The sequence below is a fragment of the Rhinatrema bivittatum genome, chromosome 5, assembly GCF_901001135.1.
Source record: "Rhinatrema bivittatum chromosome 5, aRhiBiv1.1, whole genome shotgun sequence".
Lineage (NCBI taxonomy): Eukaryota > Metazoa > Chordata > Amphibia > Gymnophiona > Rhinatrematidae > Rhinatrema > Rhinatrema bivittatum.
The window spans coordinates 281,709,438-281,727,496 of record NC_042619.1 but is presented as its reverse complement, the minus strand read 5'-3'; the positions used below and the strand labels follow the sequence as shown (position 1 = coordinate 281,727,496).

The 18,059-nt window shown below is 48.0% G+C and overlaps 1 protein-coding gene across 1 annotated transcript in view; it reads right to left on the bottom strand.

The window, feature by feature from the left end:
- Nucleotides 1-397: 397 nt before the first annotated feature.
- The window catches only part of LOC115092772 (disintegrin and metalloproteinase domain-containing protein 9-like), a 239,901-nt gene continuing 222,239 nt past the window's right edge, over nt 398-18,059 (bottom strand). The window contains exon 6 of the mRNA XM_029604074.1: nt 398-2,177. Coding sequence (XP_029459934.1) covers nt 2,163-2,177 — 15 coding nt within the window. The 3' untranslated portion in view covers nt 398-2,162. The remainder of the gene's footprint in view (nt 2,178-18,059) is intronic.

The following is an 18,059-nucleotide window of genomic DNA, read 5'->3' as shown; positions in this document are numbered from 1 at the left end:
AGTATCTGCCCTAGAATGGAGGAGGAGCCCCTTGCCCGATAGTTCTGACTCCCATAGAGGAGCACCTGATTCAAAGGCTGGGCCTGGACATCTTCAAGGGGATGGATGAGACTCTGGAAATTACTCGAGCCAGAGCCAGTAAGTTCATATCACCTGTAAATTTAAAGTCTGTTACAGATGCCCACATATTTTGGCAGAAGATACTCATGTACATTGATTGATGTAAAGTGCACATTTTATGCCAAACATTACATGTGTATTTCTTAGCAGTCATACTTATGTCTTCTTTGTTTCCACAGCTCTCGCCCAGGAACCTGCTGGTCCCAGCCATGAAGCCCCAGGCAGTAACAGTACAGTCCCAGGGACCAGCAGCACAGCCCCACCTTTCACTGCATTCTTTCAAATGGATGCTGAAAACCAGTGGAGCTGTGAAGAGGAGGAGTAGCAGCAACAGCCGCCATAAGAATAACTCCAGATGCTGGCAAACCTAGGATCACTGCTGCCACTCAACATGAGCTTAATCTGTCTGGCTTCATAGAGGTCTCAACCCTGCCATGGGAGGAAGACCAAATGTCCCCACCTACCTCCAGCACACCATGTTGCCTGCAGACATCCAGCAAGATCATCCCAACAGCCCAGACATGCAGGCTTTGGAGTGCCAGACAACAAACACCACCGACCATAGCATGAGCAGCAATGGAGCAGAAAATGCACAAGAAGCTCAACTGCATGGAAAGGAGGCATGGCCTCCATCTCTACTACAAACGGACAGAACTGGTATGCTTGAGGAGAGCTCAGATCAGCCACACCCAGACCCTGTGGGATCAGACAGCAGCCCTTATACAGGGGCTAACCACTGTGGCAACAGCCATAAGTAACACGACAAATGCAGTGACACAAATTATTCATTGCTAAATGGAGCCTTCATCTGTGCCATTCACAGCTTCCTAGGAATCCACTCCACACAGCAGTCCCCAGCTATCAAGGTGGGCCCGGGGTAGGCTCTCCAAACAGATGGCACCACCCTCACAAAAAGCCATGCAGAGGAAAAGGGCCATGAGGCCACAGTAGTGAAAAGAAACTAATGTTAAGAAGACTTGTCAAAACAAGCCTGGCTGGTCCTCTGTACAGAGTTCCTGTGCCAGCTAGATAGAAGATGCCTGCTGGGCCCATCCTGACTACAGAGTTCCTCTGCCAGCGAAATGGAAGAACCCTGCTGGGAACATCCTGACAACTGAGTTCCGGTGCTAGCTTGCTGATGGGGATGATCTAATGTCTGCCTATGTTATCCTGCTGCCAACTTGTTATGCCTTCCTCTATGCTCTGCCCATAGTCCTGCCTCCTTGATGAAGTCTCTAGTCATGCTCCTGCTGGTGTTTCAACTCATTTCTTCCTGCTGCTGCCGCCATGTTGGTGTCTCATCTCCTGGGGCTCCTACCTCATTGCTGCTGTGTCATCTCCTTGGGCTCCTGCCTTCATGCAGCACTCTCCGGTCCCTTTCCTGCTGCTGTGGCCTTTAGTCTGTCCCCTTAATAGCAATCTTTCAATATGGACTGTATGGGCCTTCACTTGCCCATCACATAGTTGTGCTGGCAACAGCTCTAATAATAGAGCTGTACAGTAGCTATTGGGTTTCATACAAGAATAGGCAGTGTTGTTACATCAGAGCTGTTCAAACAGCTTTATATCTCTTGACATATTAAATGAACATAAGAAAGAGAATTTTTTTTAATTGTGAGGAAAAGACCTCAGCACTGGAGGAAAACGCCAATGGCTGAATCCCAAAACAGTAAATACAGTCACATGTTTACAAAAACCTCTATTTAACTGAAATATTCTTCTTTTTATTTGATTGAATATATTTATGCTTTTTAATTTTTTGTAAAAAAAACACCGTGAGCAAAATTTGGCTCAGTCCGATTTGGCTTGATTCCACAAATAATTCTCTCTCTTGCATTTGATATCGATCTATGGAGCAAATAAATTCATTCTTTTGAGTTTGAGCAAAAGCTTAACATTCTACCCAATATCCAGTCAATGCACTTATCTTTTTGTGATTTTTAGCGCGATGGTTTCCAGCATCCGTGCTCAATCCAACATTCTCTGACATTGGCAACATTTCACAATAGCTGCATCAGGGCACGCAATCTTATTAATGCCACTCAGTTTAAATGCTCCTGAAAAATATCAAGTAAACTTTAAAAATTCGAATGCATTCTGATGTTATTAAAATTTTATATGAGAAAACTTACTAGAATTGTTCTATCAACGTAAACCAAACTCGCTCCTTATATTCCCTTCAGCTATACATGATATTGAACCATGGCTGTCATTTTAAATAGTACCCAATTCAATGGTTGCTTATACCATCACTCATTGATTTTCCTTTGTATACGTGATCTTCAATTTCAAACATTCTTGCAGATTTGATTGGCCCTTAACTTGTGTGTGATAAGATTTTCAGCAAATACTGCTATATGTATGTGTTTCAAAATTGAATAATTTATACAATTTCTTTTTAAAACCTCATTTCACAACTAATTATGAAAGTCTTCTTCTTCCCAAGTTTTTTGAAAAAGCATGATTTTATATCAAAGTATTCCACTCAGTTTTACTATTCATGCCAATACGTACCTTAGCTTTTAGTTTGAAAATCCATTGTTGTTTGAATCTATATAATCTATGTTCTCTAGCACCACCTCTTTCATTAGCTGGCACCACAACTATCGCAAACCACCTTAGATCTTCAGCAGAATATTTATAAGTAATGGGTGGGCCCGAAGCAGATGCAAGGGGCCCACGGCTTACCTGGGGCCGTGGGTGAAGATGGGAAGCTTCGGCAGCCACGGGCGATGCCGGCTGATGTCATCGGGGTGAACTGGTGCCCCGGCGCGCCCTGATGACGTTGGCGACATTGGCCTGCCTCTAAGAGGCGGTTCCTGGGGGCTTGGGTCATCGGGGCTGGCTGCGGCCGGCCTTGATGACGTCGGCTCCGGAATTTAAGGGAGGGCCACGCCACAATTGGCATCTTTTCGTGGATCGACTTTTGAGGCTCGGCTGCAGTGCAGGAGGCAGTGAATCGCATGCGGAGTGCGGTGGTCAGGGAGTCATACGACCGGAGAAAAGGACGAATAAAGAATTTAAAAAGAAAAAGAAAAACGGGCTCGTGCCGCGGGCAGAAAACATGTGAGGAACCCGGTCAAGACCTGGGCATCGGCTGCGTGGTTCCAGCCGACTTTTGGACGCTCCCAAGCCCCGCAACAACACAGAAGGAAACCCTCATCAAAATTAAAAAAAAAAAAAAAAAAAGAAAAACATCCCCTGCACAGGAAGAAGAAGCAGGCCACAGGGACCCATAGACAGACAGCTATTCCAGCGAGTCGGAGAGAAAGGAAAAGCAGTGACCACAGAAGTGGGAGCAAGAGGTCCTGGACTAGTGGCGCAGTTAGTATTACCCATCCAATCATGGGAAGGGGACAGGGAACCCGATCTGGGGGACAGCAGAGGGGCGGCACTACTCAGGGTCCAAAGAACAGAGAAGGAAGTAGGACAGCAGAGGGAGGAGTCCGAAGAAAAGCTACCCCGCAAGACAGTACCGAGCGCATGGGGTTCGGTAGCACGACCGGGCAGAAGGAGGGTCGCGACACACTGAGGGCGCGGGCCCTACAAGATAAAAGTGGTGGCAAACGACGGCAGTAACTCACAAGGATGCAGTCATCGGGGACAGCAACACACCTCCCACTGGGCAGTCAGCAGCGGGTGGAGATAACGCTGGCATACCGCAATTCCCGCCACCCACAGGTACGAAACAGGGCATGGGGAAACAGGCACAAGGCATGGGTTTTCCCTACTTACCGGATTCCCCCCCCCCCCCCCCCCCCCCCAATGGGCTTGCGGCGCATGGGTGCCTCCAGGCAGCACCGGTGGCAGCAACAACAGTCCCGGGATGAATATTTTTCTGCAATGGTCACACACGGCCTACAAATGAGGGGTACCATACCCAGTATACCCTTGGGGATATTGGCCGCAGCATCAGGGGATACGGAACAGCCAAGAAGCCCAGGACAGAAGAGTGGAGATTCCGCCGGCAGACAATAGCAGCGGATGAGTGGGGTACATGGCAAGCAGCGGAGAAAGCGGCAACATTGCAGCAGGGAGCCAGTCCTCGGGAGAGGGCCACCAGCCCAACAAACTAACCGGATCAACGACCGCGAGCGAGATAGCAGACATGACAATGGTGGAAGATAGTTTGGGAGACAACACTGAGGCAGAAGCAAGGCAGGAGCCACAGCAGGGTGAGTTATCGGGGCCAATTTTTTCCGCAGCACAGTCCACCACTGATATGGTGGTTGCGCATGCGTCAAAAAGGAAGGGGAACAGAAAGCGAAAGAGAAGGAACACTTCCAGTTCCAGTAATAGTACCATGTCTTCCGATTCCAATAGCTAAGAGGAGAATCGCATTGCCCGGCTACTGATGGCACAAGGAGGAACAGGAATAGCTTTGATGGCATCGAACAGTGTATCCCCTCTATGGGTAAGCGTGCCAAGGAAGCTACGAAAAAGGATAAGAAAAAGGAAGTACATCGACATCTTCCGGCTCATGGAGACAAGAAAAGGAGCAAGGGCAGGGATCCACAGCCGGAAGACAGCAAGAATATACTGCGCAACAAATTAAATTGGACTAGGGCATTCCTTAAGATGATGAGTATGATTACGAAAGACAACCCCTCATAATGTGGACCGATGCTCAGTTATGCGGACACAATTCTGGAGGCATACAGAGCATATGAAGGATGGGCGTGGCTGAATTATGACGAGCGCTTCCGGGACAAGTTGGAAGAGAGTGGTCTGATGTCATGGGGGACTCGTGATGTCAATCTGTGGTTAAAACAAATGACAAACAAGGCAAGCGACGCGGGTGGGGACGGAAGAGCAGTAACAAGGGCACCAGTCCCGGGAGCAGCATACGTCGGGTCGACCAACACTCTGTTGTTATTTGTGATAATTGTAGGTGGATCCTTGGGCCAGTGGCAGATGACCACGCCCACGGGGAAGATCCCGAGAGGGGCCACCGGTCAGGCTCAGAGTTAGGAGACAGACACACACTAGATCTTTTATTAAACTGTACAGTGAACCACCAAAGGTGGCAGTAGTGAGCTGGAAGAGCCTGGCTGGGCTGTAGCCCCTCAGGCACTGGAACAGCGATCCCAGGATGGTTGAGCTGTAGAGAAACTGAATATAGTGAGTAGGCAGAGTATGCAGAGTTCAGGAACAGAACCTTGATGGTAACACTCACACAATAGTCTCTTGAAGCAGCCCAGAGGCTGGAATGAGGTAGGCCCTCGAAGAGCGAGTACCTGGTTCCAGGGAAAGCTCTAAGAGAGAGATGGTAACTCATTGGTGTTGTAGGCAGCGGTGACTTCCTGGCAGAAGTTGTTTTCGGTAGCAGGTCCGGGAACATGGGCCCTCGAGGAGCGAGTACCGGTTCCAGACTGCGACCTGAAAAGCAAGAGAGAGAGAGAGGCACCCAGGTACCCCTGGTAAAGTCAGAGGAGGCAGAGCAGCAAGGTATGTGGAGAGCGAATCCCAACCGCAGCGATATCTGGAGGAACCTAGGTAAACCTTAACCTTTGCTAACTCGAATAGCTAGCAAAACGAAAGACCTTAAGTATCCAGTGAGTATGACATCATCACAGGGGGATACCCCTGAGGTTCACGCCACAGCTGGTACTTGAGTTGGGGCCGCGCCGCGCGCACCCTTAGGCTTCAGGAGAACATGGCGGAAGGCAACGTCTAGCCGGTCCAGGGACGCCGGAGGAGAACGGCAAGATGACGCCGCGGCAACCAAACTTCCATCAACCAAAGAGAGAGTCGCAAAAGAGGTAAGGTGGGAGGAGTGGAGACATTGGGCAGCGACGGTCACAACAGTACCCCCCTTCAAAGGGCGATCTCTTCGGGTACCAGGCTTAGGTTTGGAAAGATGTGCGATGTGGAACTGACGAAGCATCTCTTTGTCCAGGATATTGGTCTGAGGCTCCCAAGAGTTTTCTTTGGGACCAAAACCTTCCCAGGAGAGAAGATATTCAAAAGTATTGCCTCTTTTTCAAACAACCAGAATCTCTTCGACTTTGAACTCTAAGTTGTCTTCTGCATTGATGACAGGTGGATCCTGAGATTTGGAAGAAAATTCGCTGAGTATGAGCGGTTCAGGAGTGAAACATGGAAAGCATTATGGATGTTGAGACCAAGTGGTAGCTTCAGACGGTAGGTGACTTTGCCAATATGTTGAAGGACTGAGAATGATCCCACGTAGCAAGGAGCAAACCGAGAGGAGGGTAGTTTAAGTCTGAGGTGCTTGGTTGACAACCAGACCTTGTCTCTTGGCTTGAAGACTGGAGCTTGTGAATGGTGCGCAACATAGTTCTTCTTAGCACGGCCAATCACTTTGATTAGCATGTCCTTTGTCTGAACCCACAGATTATGAATATCATCAGCAGTGGATTGAGCTGCTGGGGACGTCACTGAGAGCTTCAGTGGAAGTGGCGGTGTTGGAGAATATCCAAAAACAAGGTGACAATCCAGTAGATGTTGCTGGATGAGAGTTGATGGTGAATTCAGCCCATGGAAGCAATTCGGCCCAGTTATTCTGTCAGGACGTGACATAAGCTCGAATAAACTGCTTCATTGTTCGATTCATCTGTTTTGTCTGGCCATTCGACTGCAGATGATAGGCTGAGGTGTAGTCTAGAGAGATGTCGAACAACTTGCACAAGACCCTCCAGAATCGTGCCGTGAATTGGGACCCACGATCGGATACAATGTGGTTAGTGGTTAGTGTAGCTGGGTTCAAAAAAGGTTTGGATAAGTTCTTGGAGGAGAAGTCCATTAATGGCTATTAATCAATTTTACTTAGGGAATAGCCACTGCTATTAATTGCATCAGTAGCATGGGATCTTCTTAGTGTTTGGGTAATTGCCAGGTTCTTGTGGCCTGGTTTTGGCCTCTGTTGGAAACAGAATGCTGGGCTTGATGGACCCTTGGTCAGACCCAGCATGGCAATTTCTTATGTTCTTATGGTAGTCCGTGGAGGCGGAATATGTGCGTTATGAAGAGCTTGCAAGCTCCAAGGCTGAAGGTATGCCAGGGAGCGCCACGAAGTGTGCCATCTTACTAAATCGATCCACTGTCACCCAGATGGTGTTCATTCCTCCAGAAGTGAGTAAATCGACTACAAAGTCAGTAGCGATGTGCGACCAGGGCCATTCCGGAACTGGCAGTGGTTGCATCTGACCCCATGGTTGTCCAGAAGCGGGTTTGTTCTTGGCACAATTGGTGCAGGATGCCACTTAGGAATAGGTATCCTTTTTGATGGTAGGCCACCAATACAGCTTCTGTATCTTGAGCAGGGTACGGAGTTGGCCAGGATGGCCAGCCAGCTTGGAATCGTACACCAAAAAGAGCACTTTCTTCCTGAGTCTTTTAGGAACAATGGTTTTACCAGCGAGTACAGACTGGGTGAATGCCAAGAGGATCTTCTTCGGGTCAATTATGTGCTGTGGCTCATCAGGCACATCCTCCAAATGAAAAGAGCGTGACAGAGCGTCTGCTCTTGTGTTTCTATCTCCAGGGCGGAATTTCAGCACAAAATCGAAACTATTAAAAAATAAGGACCATCTGGCCTGTCTGTAATTCAGACGTTGTGCGTGACGGAGATATTCTAGATTTTTATGATTCGTGAATACGGTTATTTGATGTTGAGCGCCTTCGAGCCAAGGCCGCCATTCCTCGAATGCAAGCTTTATTGCCTAGAGCTCTTTATTGCTGATCCCATAGTTTTTCTCAGCTGGAGAAAATCTTCGTGAGAAGAAGGAACAGGGACGTAAGGCTTTCGAGTTTCCTGTTTGGCTCAACACAGCCCCTATACCCACATCTGAAGCATCAACTTCAACGATAAAGGGCTTGTTGGGGTCTGGATGCCGCAAGCACAGTTCTGTGGAGAAGGCAGTCTTCAATTTCTCGAATGCGGAAATGGCCTCCGCTGACCATTTTGAAGCGTTGGCACCCTTGCGAGTCATCGCAGTCAAGGGTACGGTTAAAGAAGAATAGTTCTTTATAAAGCTTCGATAATAGTTGGTGAACCCCAGAAATCTCCTTAAAGTCTTCAGGCTGGTAGGACGGGACCAATTCTTAATACTTTCAAGTTTGTGAGGGTCCATTTGGAAGCCTTCTTTTGACACTATGTAGCCTAGAAAAGACACTGAGTCTTTGTGAAATTCACACTTAGAGAGTTTGGCATACAGCCGGTGTTCGCAAAGATGGTGGAGTACTTGCTTGACATCTGCAATGTGGGTGTCCAAATCCTGGGAGAAGATTAATATGTCGTCCAGATAGACCACAACGTTCTTGTACAGCAGATCCTGCAAGATGTCGTTCATCATATTTTGGAAAATGGCGGGTGCATTGCACAACCTGAACGGCATTACTAGATACTCGAAGTGGCCGTCTCGCGTCTTGAAGGCCATTTTCCATTCATCGCCGCTTCAAATGCGAATGAGGTTGTAGACCCCCTTCAGGTCGAGCTTTGAAAATATCTTGGCCCCTTGCAGCTGGTCAAACAGCTCCGAGATTAACGGCAAGGGGTAACAGTCTTTGATCGTGATTTCATTTAGACCTTGGTAATCGATACATGGACATAGGATACAGTCCTTCTTCCCCACAAAGAAAAAGGCTGTGCCTGCTGGCGACTTTGATGGTCTGATAAAGCCCTTCTGGAGATTTTCTTCAATGTATTCCGACATTGCTTTATTCTCAATGGCTGAGAGAGGGTACACCCATCCTTTCGGTGGCTCAGCATTGGGCTTCAGTCTTATGGCACAGTAATAGGGCCTATGTGGAGGAAGAATATCAGCCGCTTCTTTGGAAAATACAACCCCGAAGGATGCATATTGGGGCGGAAGTCCTGGCATCACTGGAGTCGTAGGCATGCAAATGATAGGCGAGATTTCCTTAAGACACTTCCCGTGACATTCTGGGCCTCAGCGGGAGAGATACAAGGATGCCCAGTCAAATTGGGGTTGGTGCACTTGGGGTTGGTGCACTTGCAACCAGGATAACCCCAGGACGATAGGGTGCATGGCCTTTTCTAGTACAAAGAAGGAGAGCAATTCCGTATGGAGAGCTCCGGTGCGGAGAGTAACTGGTATGGTTTGGCAAGTCACGTCGCCCGGTAAGGGCTCTCCATGAATGGAGGATAAGAGTAGTGGATCTTTCAACTTGATGAGGGGAATCCTCAAGTATTCCACTAGACGTCTGAGAATGAAGTTGCCTCCTGCCCCTGAGCGCACCAGGGCAGGAGTCTGAACCGTGACTGGTCCGTAGGTCAAGGAGACTGGGAGAGAGAACGGAGGAGAGGGCATAGTGAGGCCTAAGAACAGTCCTCCTTCAGGTCTTAGGCCCGTCCGTTTTCCGGACGAATGGAGCATGTAGAGACATCGTGGCTGGGCTGACCACAGTACATGCAAAGGCTGCGCCTCTTCCGAAGTCTTCTCTCTTTGGAAGTCAAACGTCCATGACCAAGTTGCATCGGTTCATCTTTATCAGCAGTAGGGATTACTGGAACTATCTGAGGTGCAGGTATAGCAGTGGCCTGTTTCAACCCAGGTAACACCTTAGGCTGGAGTTCCTTCACCTTGTCCCAGAGCCGGTGTTCAATCCGAGTGGCCAAGGCTACTAATTCGTCCAGCAAGTCAGGTGTTTCATGAGCAGCCAGCTCGTCCTTTAAACAGGTATCCAGGCCTCTGAAAGAGAGTCTTGAGACATTTGGGGTCCCAGCAGAGTTCTGCCGCAAGAGTTTTGAACTCTATGGCAAATTCAGCCAATGATCTGTTGCCTTGCTTAAATTCAACCAAAGCGGAACCGGCGACAGACGTTCGAGCAGGGTCATCGAAAACGGATTTAAATAAGTCCATAAATCCTTTTATGTCCTGCAAAATGGGGTCCTTGCATTCCCACAAGGTAGATGCCCAAGACAAGGCCCTACCATTCAGGTATGAAAGGATGTAGGTAGTCTTATTTATTATTTATTTAAGGGTTTTTATATACCGCAGTACGTGAAGAAATACATCACCGCGGTTTACATTTAACAATAACTTAGCAACAGGCTTTACATTGACATTATTAATAGGTATTACATATACTAAAATCGATATAACAGTTTTGACGGAAAACAGGTTGGACAGACTGAGGACCATCCAATAGTGTATAAAATGTAATTAAAATATTGATGTAATTATTAAACCTTAACAAACCAACACAAAAACTAAATAGTAACTAATACAATACAGGTTCTGAGAGTGGGTACAACTTCTATATTGTACAGAGGATATTTCTGTTTTTTAAAGCTAATTAATATCATAAGGGGAAGGGTGGGCATGTAAGGTGAAGAAGGAGATTGAGGAGGGCATGGGGTTAGGGTGGGAAACAGGGCATGGGGAGAGGGTGGAAAATTGAATGGCATTTCAGTTAAACGGATATCATTGTGTGAATGCTAGTTCAAATAACCACGTTTTGAGTCCTTGTTTGAATTTCTTATGGCAGGGCTCCAGGCGTAGGTCAGAGGGCATCTTGTTCCATAAGTTGATTCCCGCTATGGAGATAGAACGGTCTCTTGTGGTCACGTGTTTGATGTTTTTTGTTGGGGGGGCTGCCAATTTAGCTTGATGGATATGTCTTATGGGTCTCTTAGAGGAATGGAACACAAACTGCTCCGAGAACCATTGCATCTCTTGGTTATAGATCGATTTATGTATGAGGGAGAGGACTTTAAAGGTAATTCTAGAAGCTACTGGGAGCCAATGCAAGAACATGAGAGCAGGTGTTATGTGATCATGGAGATGGGTATTGGTGATTAATCGAGCTGCAGCATTCTGTAACATCTGTAAAGGTTGAATTGAGTTTTTAGGGAGACCTAAGAGTATTGCGTTACAGTAGTCAATTTTTGGTAGTATGGTAGCTTGCAATACCGTCCGGAAATCTTGTGGATGTAGAAGAGGTTTAATTCTTTTTAGTGTGTGTAGTTTGAAAAAACCATTTTTTATTGTATCTGAGATGAATTTCTTTAAAGTGAAATGGTTGTCAATAATGACGCCAAGACTGCGGACTTGCTGTAGTAGGGGAAGAACTGAAGTAGGATGGTGGGAAGTGCTGGAGGGGATATTATTGTGTGGCGAGATGATGATGAGTTCTGTTTTGGTAGTGTTTATAGCTAAGAAGTTTTCAGTGAGAAGCTTTTTTATTTCAGTTAGTGCTGATTCCCAGGTTTTCAGGGCATTAGAGAGGGAGTCATTAATAGGGATAAGAATCTGTACGTCATCGGCATATATGAAGTGGTGGAGTTTTAGTTTTGCTAGGAGTCGACAGAGAGGTGCTAAGTAAATGTTAAACAGTGTTGATGATAGCGAGGAGCCTTGTGGTACACCTTGTAGCAGATTTCTTGGTTTAGATATTTGGGATCCCAACTTGACACTGTATGTCCTGTCTGTCAGAAAAGATTGGATCCAATTTAGTGCAGTGCCAGTGATGCCGATTTGAGAGAGGAGGGATAGAAGGATATTATGATTGACCGTGTCAAATGCCGAAGAAATATCTAGTAGGGCAAGAATGTATGAATGACCAGAATCAAGTGTTTTTAGAATAGAGTCTGAGAGGGATACTAGCAGCGTTTCAGTACTATGGAGCTTACGAAAACCGTATTGTGACAGAAATAATAATCGGTTATCGTCTAGATAGTCCATGAGTTGTTTGTTTATCACTTTTTCTATGATTTTTGACACGAATGGGAGGTTCGAGACAGGACGATAATTGGCCGGTTCAGATGGATCCAGGTCTGGTTTTTTGAGAGTCGGCTTTATAATTGCATGCTTAAGTTGCGTAGGAAAAACACCAGTCGATATAGATTTGTTGATGATGTTGGAGATGGGAGGGGCAATCCTCGTGGGGATGGAAAGGAGTGTTTTAGTAGGCATAATATCTATAGGGTGCAATGCAGGTTTTATCTTTTTTAGAATGGTTTCAATTTCTGAAGTGGTTGTGATTTCAAAATTAGTGAGTGATGGTGAGGAGATCATGGTGCTTCTGGGTAGAAGTGGTACCAGTGGAGCATGTGCAGTAAAGCGTGCCATGATATTAGAGACCTTTTCATAAAAGTAGGTAGCTAGCTTCTCACATTTGTTTTTATCGTCATTTGTTTTTATCGTCTTTTGTTTTTATCGTCACATTTGTTTTTAATGTCTTGGAGAGAGCCGTAGGGAATAAAGATGGCTGTAAGGCAAAATGCATGCAGCACTGGTTTAAAATCCCCCGGGTCTTCTGGATTTCTCCGGAGAAACAAATTGGAGCTGCCAGTGGTACAGCAGCCTTTAAAGTTACCTCCTGTAACTGACCTTCGTGGCTGGAAGCTGTGCCTTGAACCTTCTGGGGCGGATTTTAAAAGGAGCGCGATTAGCCTACTTTTGTTTGCGCGAACCGGCGCAAACAAAAGTACGCTGGATTTTAGTAGATACGCGCGGAGCCGCGCGTATCTGCTAAAATCCTGGATCGGCGCGCGCAAGGCTATCAATTCCGTATAGCCGGCGCGTGCCGAGCCGCGCAGCCTACCCCCGTTCCCTCCAAGGCCGCTCCGAAATCGGAGCGGCCTCGGAGGGAACTTTCCTTTGCCCTCCCCTCACCTTCCCCTCCCCTACCTAACCCACCCGCCCGGCCCTGTCTAAACCCCCCCTTACCTTTGTCGGGGGATTTACGCCTCCCAGAGGGAGGCGTAAATCCCCGCGCGTCAGCGGGCCTCCTGCGCGCCGGGACGCGACCTGGGGGCGGGTCCGGAGGGCGCAGCCACGCCCCCGGGCCGCCCCGGGACGTAGCCACGCCCCTGGGCCCGCCCCCGGAACGCTCCCGACACGCCCCGAAAACGCCGCGTGTTCGGGCCCGCCCCCGACACGCCCCCCTCGGAGAACCCCCGGGACTTACGCGAGTCCCGGGGCTCTGCGCGCGCCGGTAGGCCTATGTAAAATAGGCTTCCCGGCGCGCAGGGCCCTGCTCGCCTAAATCCGCCCGGTTTTGGGCGGATTTAGGCGAGCAGGGCTCTTAAAATCCGCCCCTCTGTGTGTAGCTGATGAAGCGCTGAAGTATTTTTCTCCAAGGCGTCTTGCTGCTCCGAAATGCGCAGGGCAAGGCCCGGTATGGCCTGCAAGGCATTGAGCTGTGCCAAATCCATGGAGTTAGCAATCTGCTGTTATTTGTGATAATTGTGGGTGGATCCTTGGGCCGGTGGCAGATGACCACACCCACGGGGGAAGATCCCAAGAGGGGCCACCGGTCAGGCTCAGAGTTAGGAGACAGACACACACTAGATATTTTATTAAACTGTATAGTGAACCACCAGAGGTGGCAGTAGTGAACTGAAAGAGCCCGGCTGGGCTGTAGTCCCTCAGGCACTGGAACAGCGATTCCAGGATGGCTGAGTTGTAGAGAAACTGAATATAGTGAGTAGACAGTTTATGCAGAGTTCAGGAACAAAACCTTGATGGTAACACTCACACAATAGTCTCTTGAAGCAGCCCAGAGGCTGGAATGAAGTAGGCCCTCAAGGAGCGAGTACCTGGTTCCAGGGAAAGCTCTGAGAGAGAGATGGTAACTCACTGGTGTTTTAGGCAGCGGTGACTCCCTGGCAGAAGTTGTATTTGGTAGCAGGTCTGGGAACGTGGGCCCTCAAGGAGCGAGTACTGGTTCCAGATTGCGACCTGAAAAGCAAGAGAGAGAGCGAGGCCCACGAGGAGCGGGTACCCCTGGTAAAGTCCAAGGAGGCAGAATAGTAAGTTATGCGGAGAGCGAATCCCATCCGCAGTGATACCTGGAGGAAGCTAGGTAACCTTAACCTTTGCTAACTCGAATAGCTAGCAAAACGAAAGACCTTAAGTATCTGGTGAGGATGACGTCATCTCAGGGGGACGCCCGAGGTTCGCGCCACAGCTGTTACTTGAGTCGGGGCCATGCCATGCACGCCCTTATCCTTCAGGAGAACATGGCAGAAGGCAGCATCTAGCCGGTCCAGGGACACCAGAGGAGAACGGCAAGATGACATCGCAGCAGTCAAACTTCCATCAACCAAAGAGGAAGTCACAAAACAGGTAAGGTGGGCGGACTGGAGACGTCAGGCAGCGACAGTCACAACACACTCAGAATAATACATGCTGGAGATTTAACAAATCATCCTGCACGTTAAAAGATTTGCAAGTTCAAGCATGTTTATTTGATTTGCGTAGCACCTCACCCCACAAGCAAGTGTACAAAGAAGATGGGGACTGGGAGTTCTCCCCCAAGAAAATGAAGCACGGCAATTACAAAAAGCCGCCTCGCCTATAAGATTGGAAAGAATGTCGGAATGGCTCGACATGTACCCAAGGAAGGAGGAAGCTGGGAGGATTACCAAAGGATTTAGGGAGGGATTCCGAATCCCTTATCAAGGATGTATCAGAAATTCTACAATAAACAATGTATCATCGACGACGAGACATCCGGAAATAGTACAAAACAAATTAAACATAGAGCTGTCTTTGGGCAGAATGGCATCACCCCCCATTCCAAAACATGGTGTTATCTCCCCTGGCAGTGGTACCGAAGAATAGTACAGGCTAATTCAGAACCTATCGATCCCACCTGGGTTCTCAGTTAATGACCACCTGCCACAGGAAGAATGCGCTGTGCAATACACCTCATTCGACAATGCGATAACTCTTCTGCGGAGGTGCAGAAATAATGGAAAAAACGGACATTGAGTCGGCATTTCGTTTGCTACCCGTGCATACATCCAGCTTCCCATTGTTGGGATTCAAGTTCCGTGGGCTGTTTTACTTTGATAAGTGCATGCCCATGGGGTGTTCCGTGTCCTGCGCCTATTTCGAGGCTTTCAATTCCTTCTTATACTGGGTGACGGTGAAAAGGGCCAGTTCAGACAATATAATTCACTACTTGGACGACTTCCTTTTCATCGGTCCGGCAGGAACAGAGTTGGTGGTTCGTCTGTTACGCACTTTTCAGGAATTGGCAAAAGATTTCGGAGTTCTGTTGGCACAGGAAAATACAGAGGGGCCAACTACCACGATGTGTTTCCTTGGCATCGAGTTTGATTCCAAAAGAATGCTATCCAGGCTTCCAATGGACAAACTCCAAAAACTGTGAGACCTACTGGACAAGGCATCAAAGGTTAAGAAGTTGACACTGCGGGAGGTACAGGCAATGTTGGGAGCATTTAACTTCGCTTGCCGGGTAATCCCAATGGGTAGAGCCTTTCTGCGCAGACTAGCCACCGCTACAGCAGGGGTGTGCCATCCGCATCATTTCATCAGAATATCAAAACCCATACGGGAGGATCTCACTATATGGGCTTCCTTCCTGAATAATTACAATGGCATATCAGTATGGCAGGAGCCCCGGTGTCAAGCCGGGACTTGGATATTTATTCGGATGCTTTAGGACAGGGGTCGGGAACCCATGGCTCGCGAGCCAGATATGGCTCTTTTGAGGGCTGCATCTGGCTCGCAGACAGTCGCCACACTTTCCCGCTGACCCAGCTGCACCCCGGTCCTCCTCCGCCCGGGCTTAAAATGCTGTCAGCCCGGGCTGAACGCGGCAGGACAGCTGGAGTCAGCGGCACCGGCGTGCTCTCTTCGCCCCCCCCCCCTCGCGGCCCGGAAGAGGAAGTGAAGAGTATCGGGTGAATGCGCGGCGAGAAGAGGCCACGCTAGTGCTCTCGGCATCGGCCCGAAGAAAAGAAGACTGCAGCGCGGCTCGGAGGAAAATGAAGAGGTTCAACCGCGGCCGATGGGACTCCGCCTCCGCGAGGGCTGAAAATGAAGAGGTTAGCGTTGGGAGGAGGCTGCTGCTGCCGCGAGTTCCCGGGGTGGGGGAGAGAGAGAGTGAATGAGCGCGCAACTCATTCACTCTCTCTCTCCTCCACCCCCACCACGGGAACTCGCGGCAGCAGCAGCCTCCTCCCAACGCTAACCTCTTCATTTTCAGCCCTCGCGGAGGCGAAGTCCCATCGGCCGCGGCTGAACCTCTTCATTTTCCTCCGAGCCGCGCTGCAGTCTTCTTTTCTTCGGGCCGATGCCGAGCGCACTAGCGTGGCCTCTTCTTGCCGCGCAGGCACCCGATACTCTTCACTTCCTCTTCCGGGCCGCGAGGGGGGGCCTGTTTGTGTGTGTGTGAGAGAGAGTGAGAGACTGCATGTATGTGAATGATTGAGAGCCTGTACATGTGAAAGAGAATATGTCTGTGATTGAGAGCCTGCCTGTGAGAGAGAGAGAGAGAGCATGAATGTAAGTTTACCATTGGGAACCTGTATGTGTAAGTTTGTGTGAAAGAGTATGTGTGTATGATTGAGATCATTTGTGTGTGAGAGAAATCATGTGTATGTATGATTAAGAGCCTGTGTGTATAAGTAAGAGAGAGATCATGTGTGTCTGTGTGTGATTGAGAGCTGGTTTAGGTGATGGAGCATGTGAGTATGTGATTGAGAGCCTGTGTTTAAATGAGAGAGAGAGACCATGTGTGTCTGTGTGTGATTGAGAGCTGATTTAGGTGAGGGAGCATGTGAGTATGTGATTGAAAGCCTGTGTGTGTGTGTAAGCGTGAAAAGATAGACAGCATGTGTGTAAATGTGTAATTAAGAGCCTATATAAGTGAGTGAGAAAAAACGTGTATATGTGAGTACTGAGAGCATGTGTGTATAGGTGTGTCATTGAGAGCCAGTGTGAGAGAGAGCGCTGGTATGTGACTGAGAGAGGAGAAAGTTCCAAGCAAACCACCCCACCTCCTGCTAATTCAGAACAATCTCAGGACACCTGGATATCAAACGTTCCCAGGTATGCAGAGCAAAAAAATTTTTGTATCCTTATTATTTTTCATTACTGGGTCTTTGTGTCTGCTATTTTGAAATATTTTGTTGGTATCTGGAAATGTTTTATATGTGTTTTTAATTATTGGATATTCCACTCATCAGCTGTTTCGAAATATGTTCTTTTTGTTAGTACAGTTTTACTGCTGATGATTTTATATTTCTTGATTTGTTTTATAAGGATGGGTGATGTTTCTTTTTTCCTTTGTTACACTGCATACAGAGACTCTGGCTTGTTGCAGTTTCCAATTCAGTTTTTTCTGCATGCTTCTTGTTATGCGTTTTGGTCTCTTTATTCTATGTTAGGTGAGGGACAGCACGTGATTCAGGTGAGGTTTTCTGCTGGCGTGTAGTTTCTGTGTAGGACTCTATAGCAGCCTGACTTGGTCCGTTTTCCTAATAGGAGATGTATTGGTGTCTTAAGGCCTGGTGTAATATTTTCAGAGACTTATTGTACTTTAAAAGTGTGATCTTACATAAAATGCACACATTTACTTGTATTCAGTTTTAAACATATTGTATGGCTCTCATGGAATTACATTTTAAAATATGTGGTGTTTATGGCTCTCTCAGCCAAAAAGGTTCCTGACCCCTGCTTTAGGAGGTTGGGGATTCGGCACTTACTGTCAAGGTGCATGGTCTGCCGGGCAATGGCCGACATCATAGGTTCAGGAAACAATAACAACAAATATAACATTCCTGGAGCTTTTCCCCATTTGGGTGGTGCTGGTAATATGGGGATTGCGGTTGCGAGATAAGCATATTGTCTTCTGGTGTGACAATCAAGCCTTGGTTTGTGTGATAAACAGGCAGTCGGCAAAGTGTCCTTTGGTGGCGGACCTGTTCCAGCAGGTGGTACTGAGTAGACTGCGCATTAATACCATGGTAAAAGCGCGTCATGTTCCAGGTGCTTGCAATGGTGTGGCGGATTCACTATCTCGCGCTAAATGGTCTTTGCTCCGCAAAAAGGTACCCGATGCCAATGAGCGACTCCAGTACCGGAGCATGTATGGTCAATTGGTCTCCAACCACATAAGAACATGCCATACTGGGTCAGACCAAGGGTCCATCAAGCCCAGCATCCTGTCTCCAACTGTGGCCAATCCAGGCC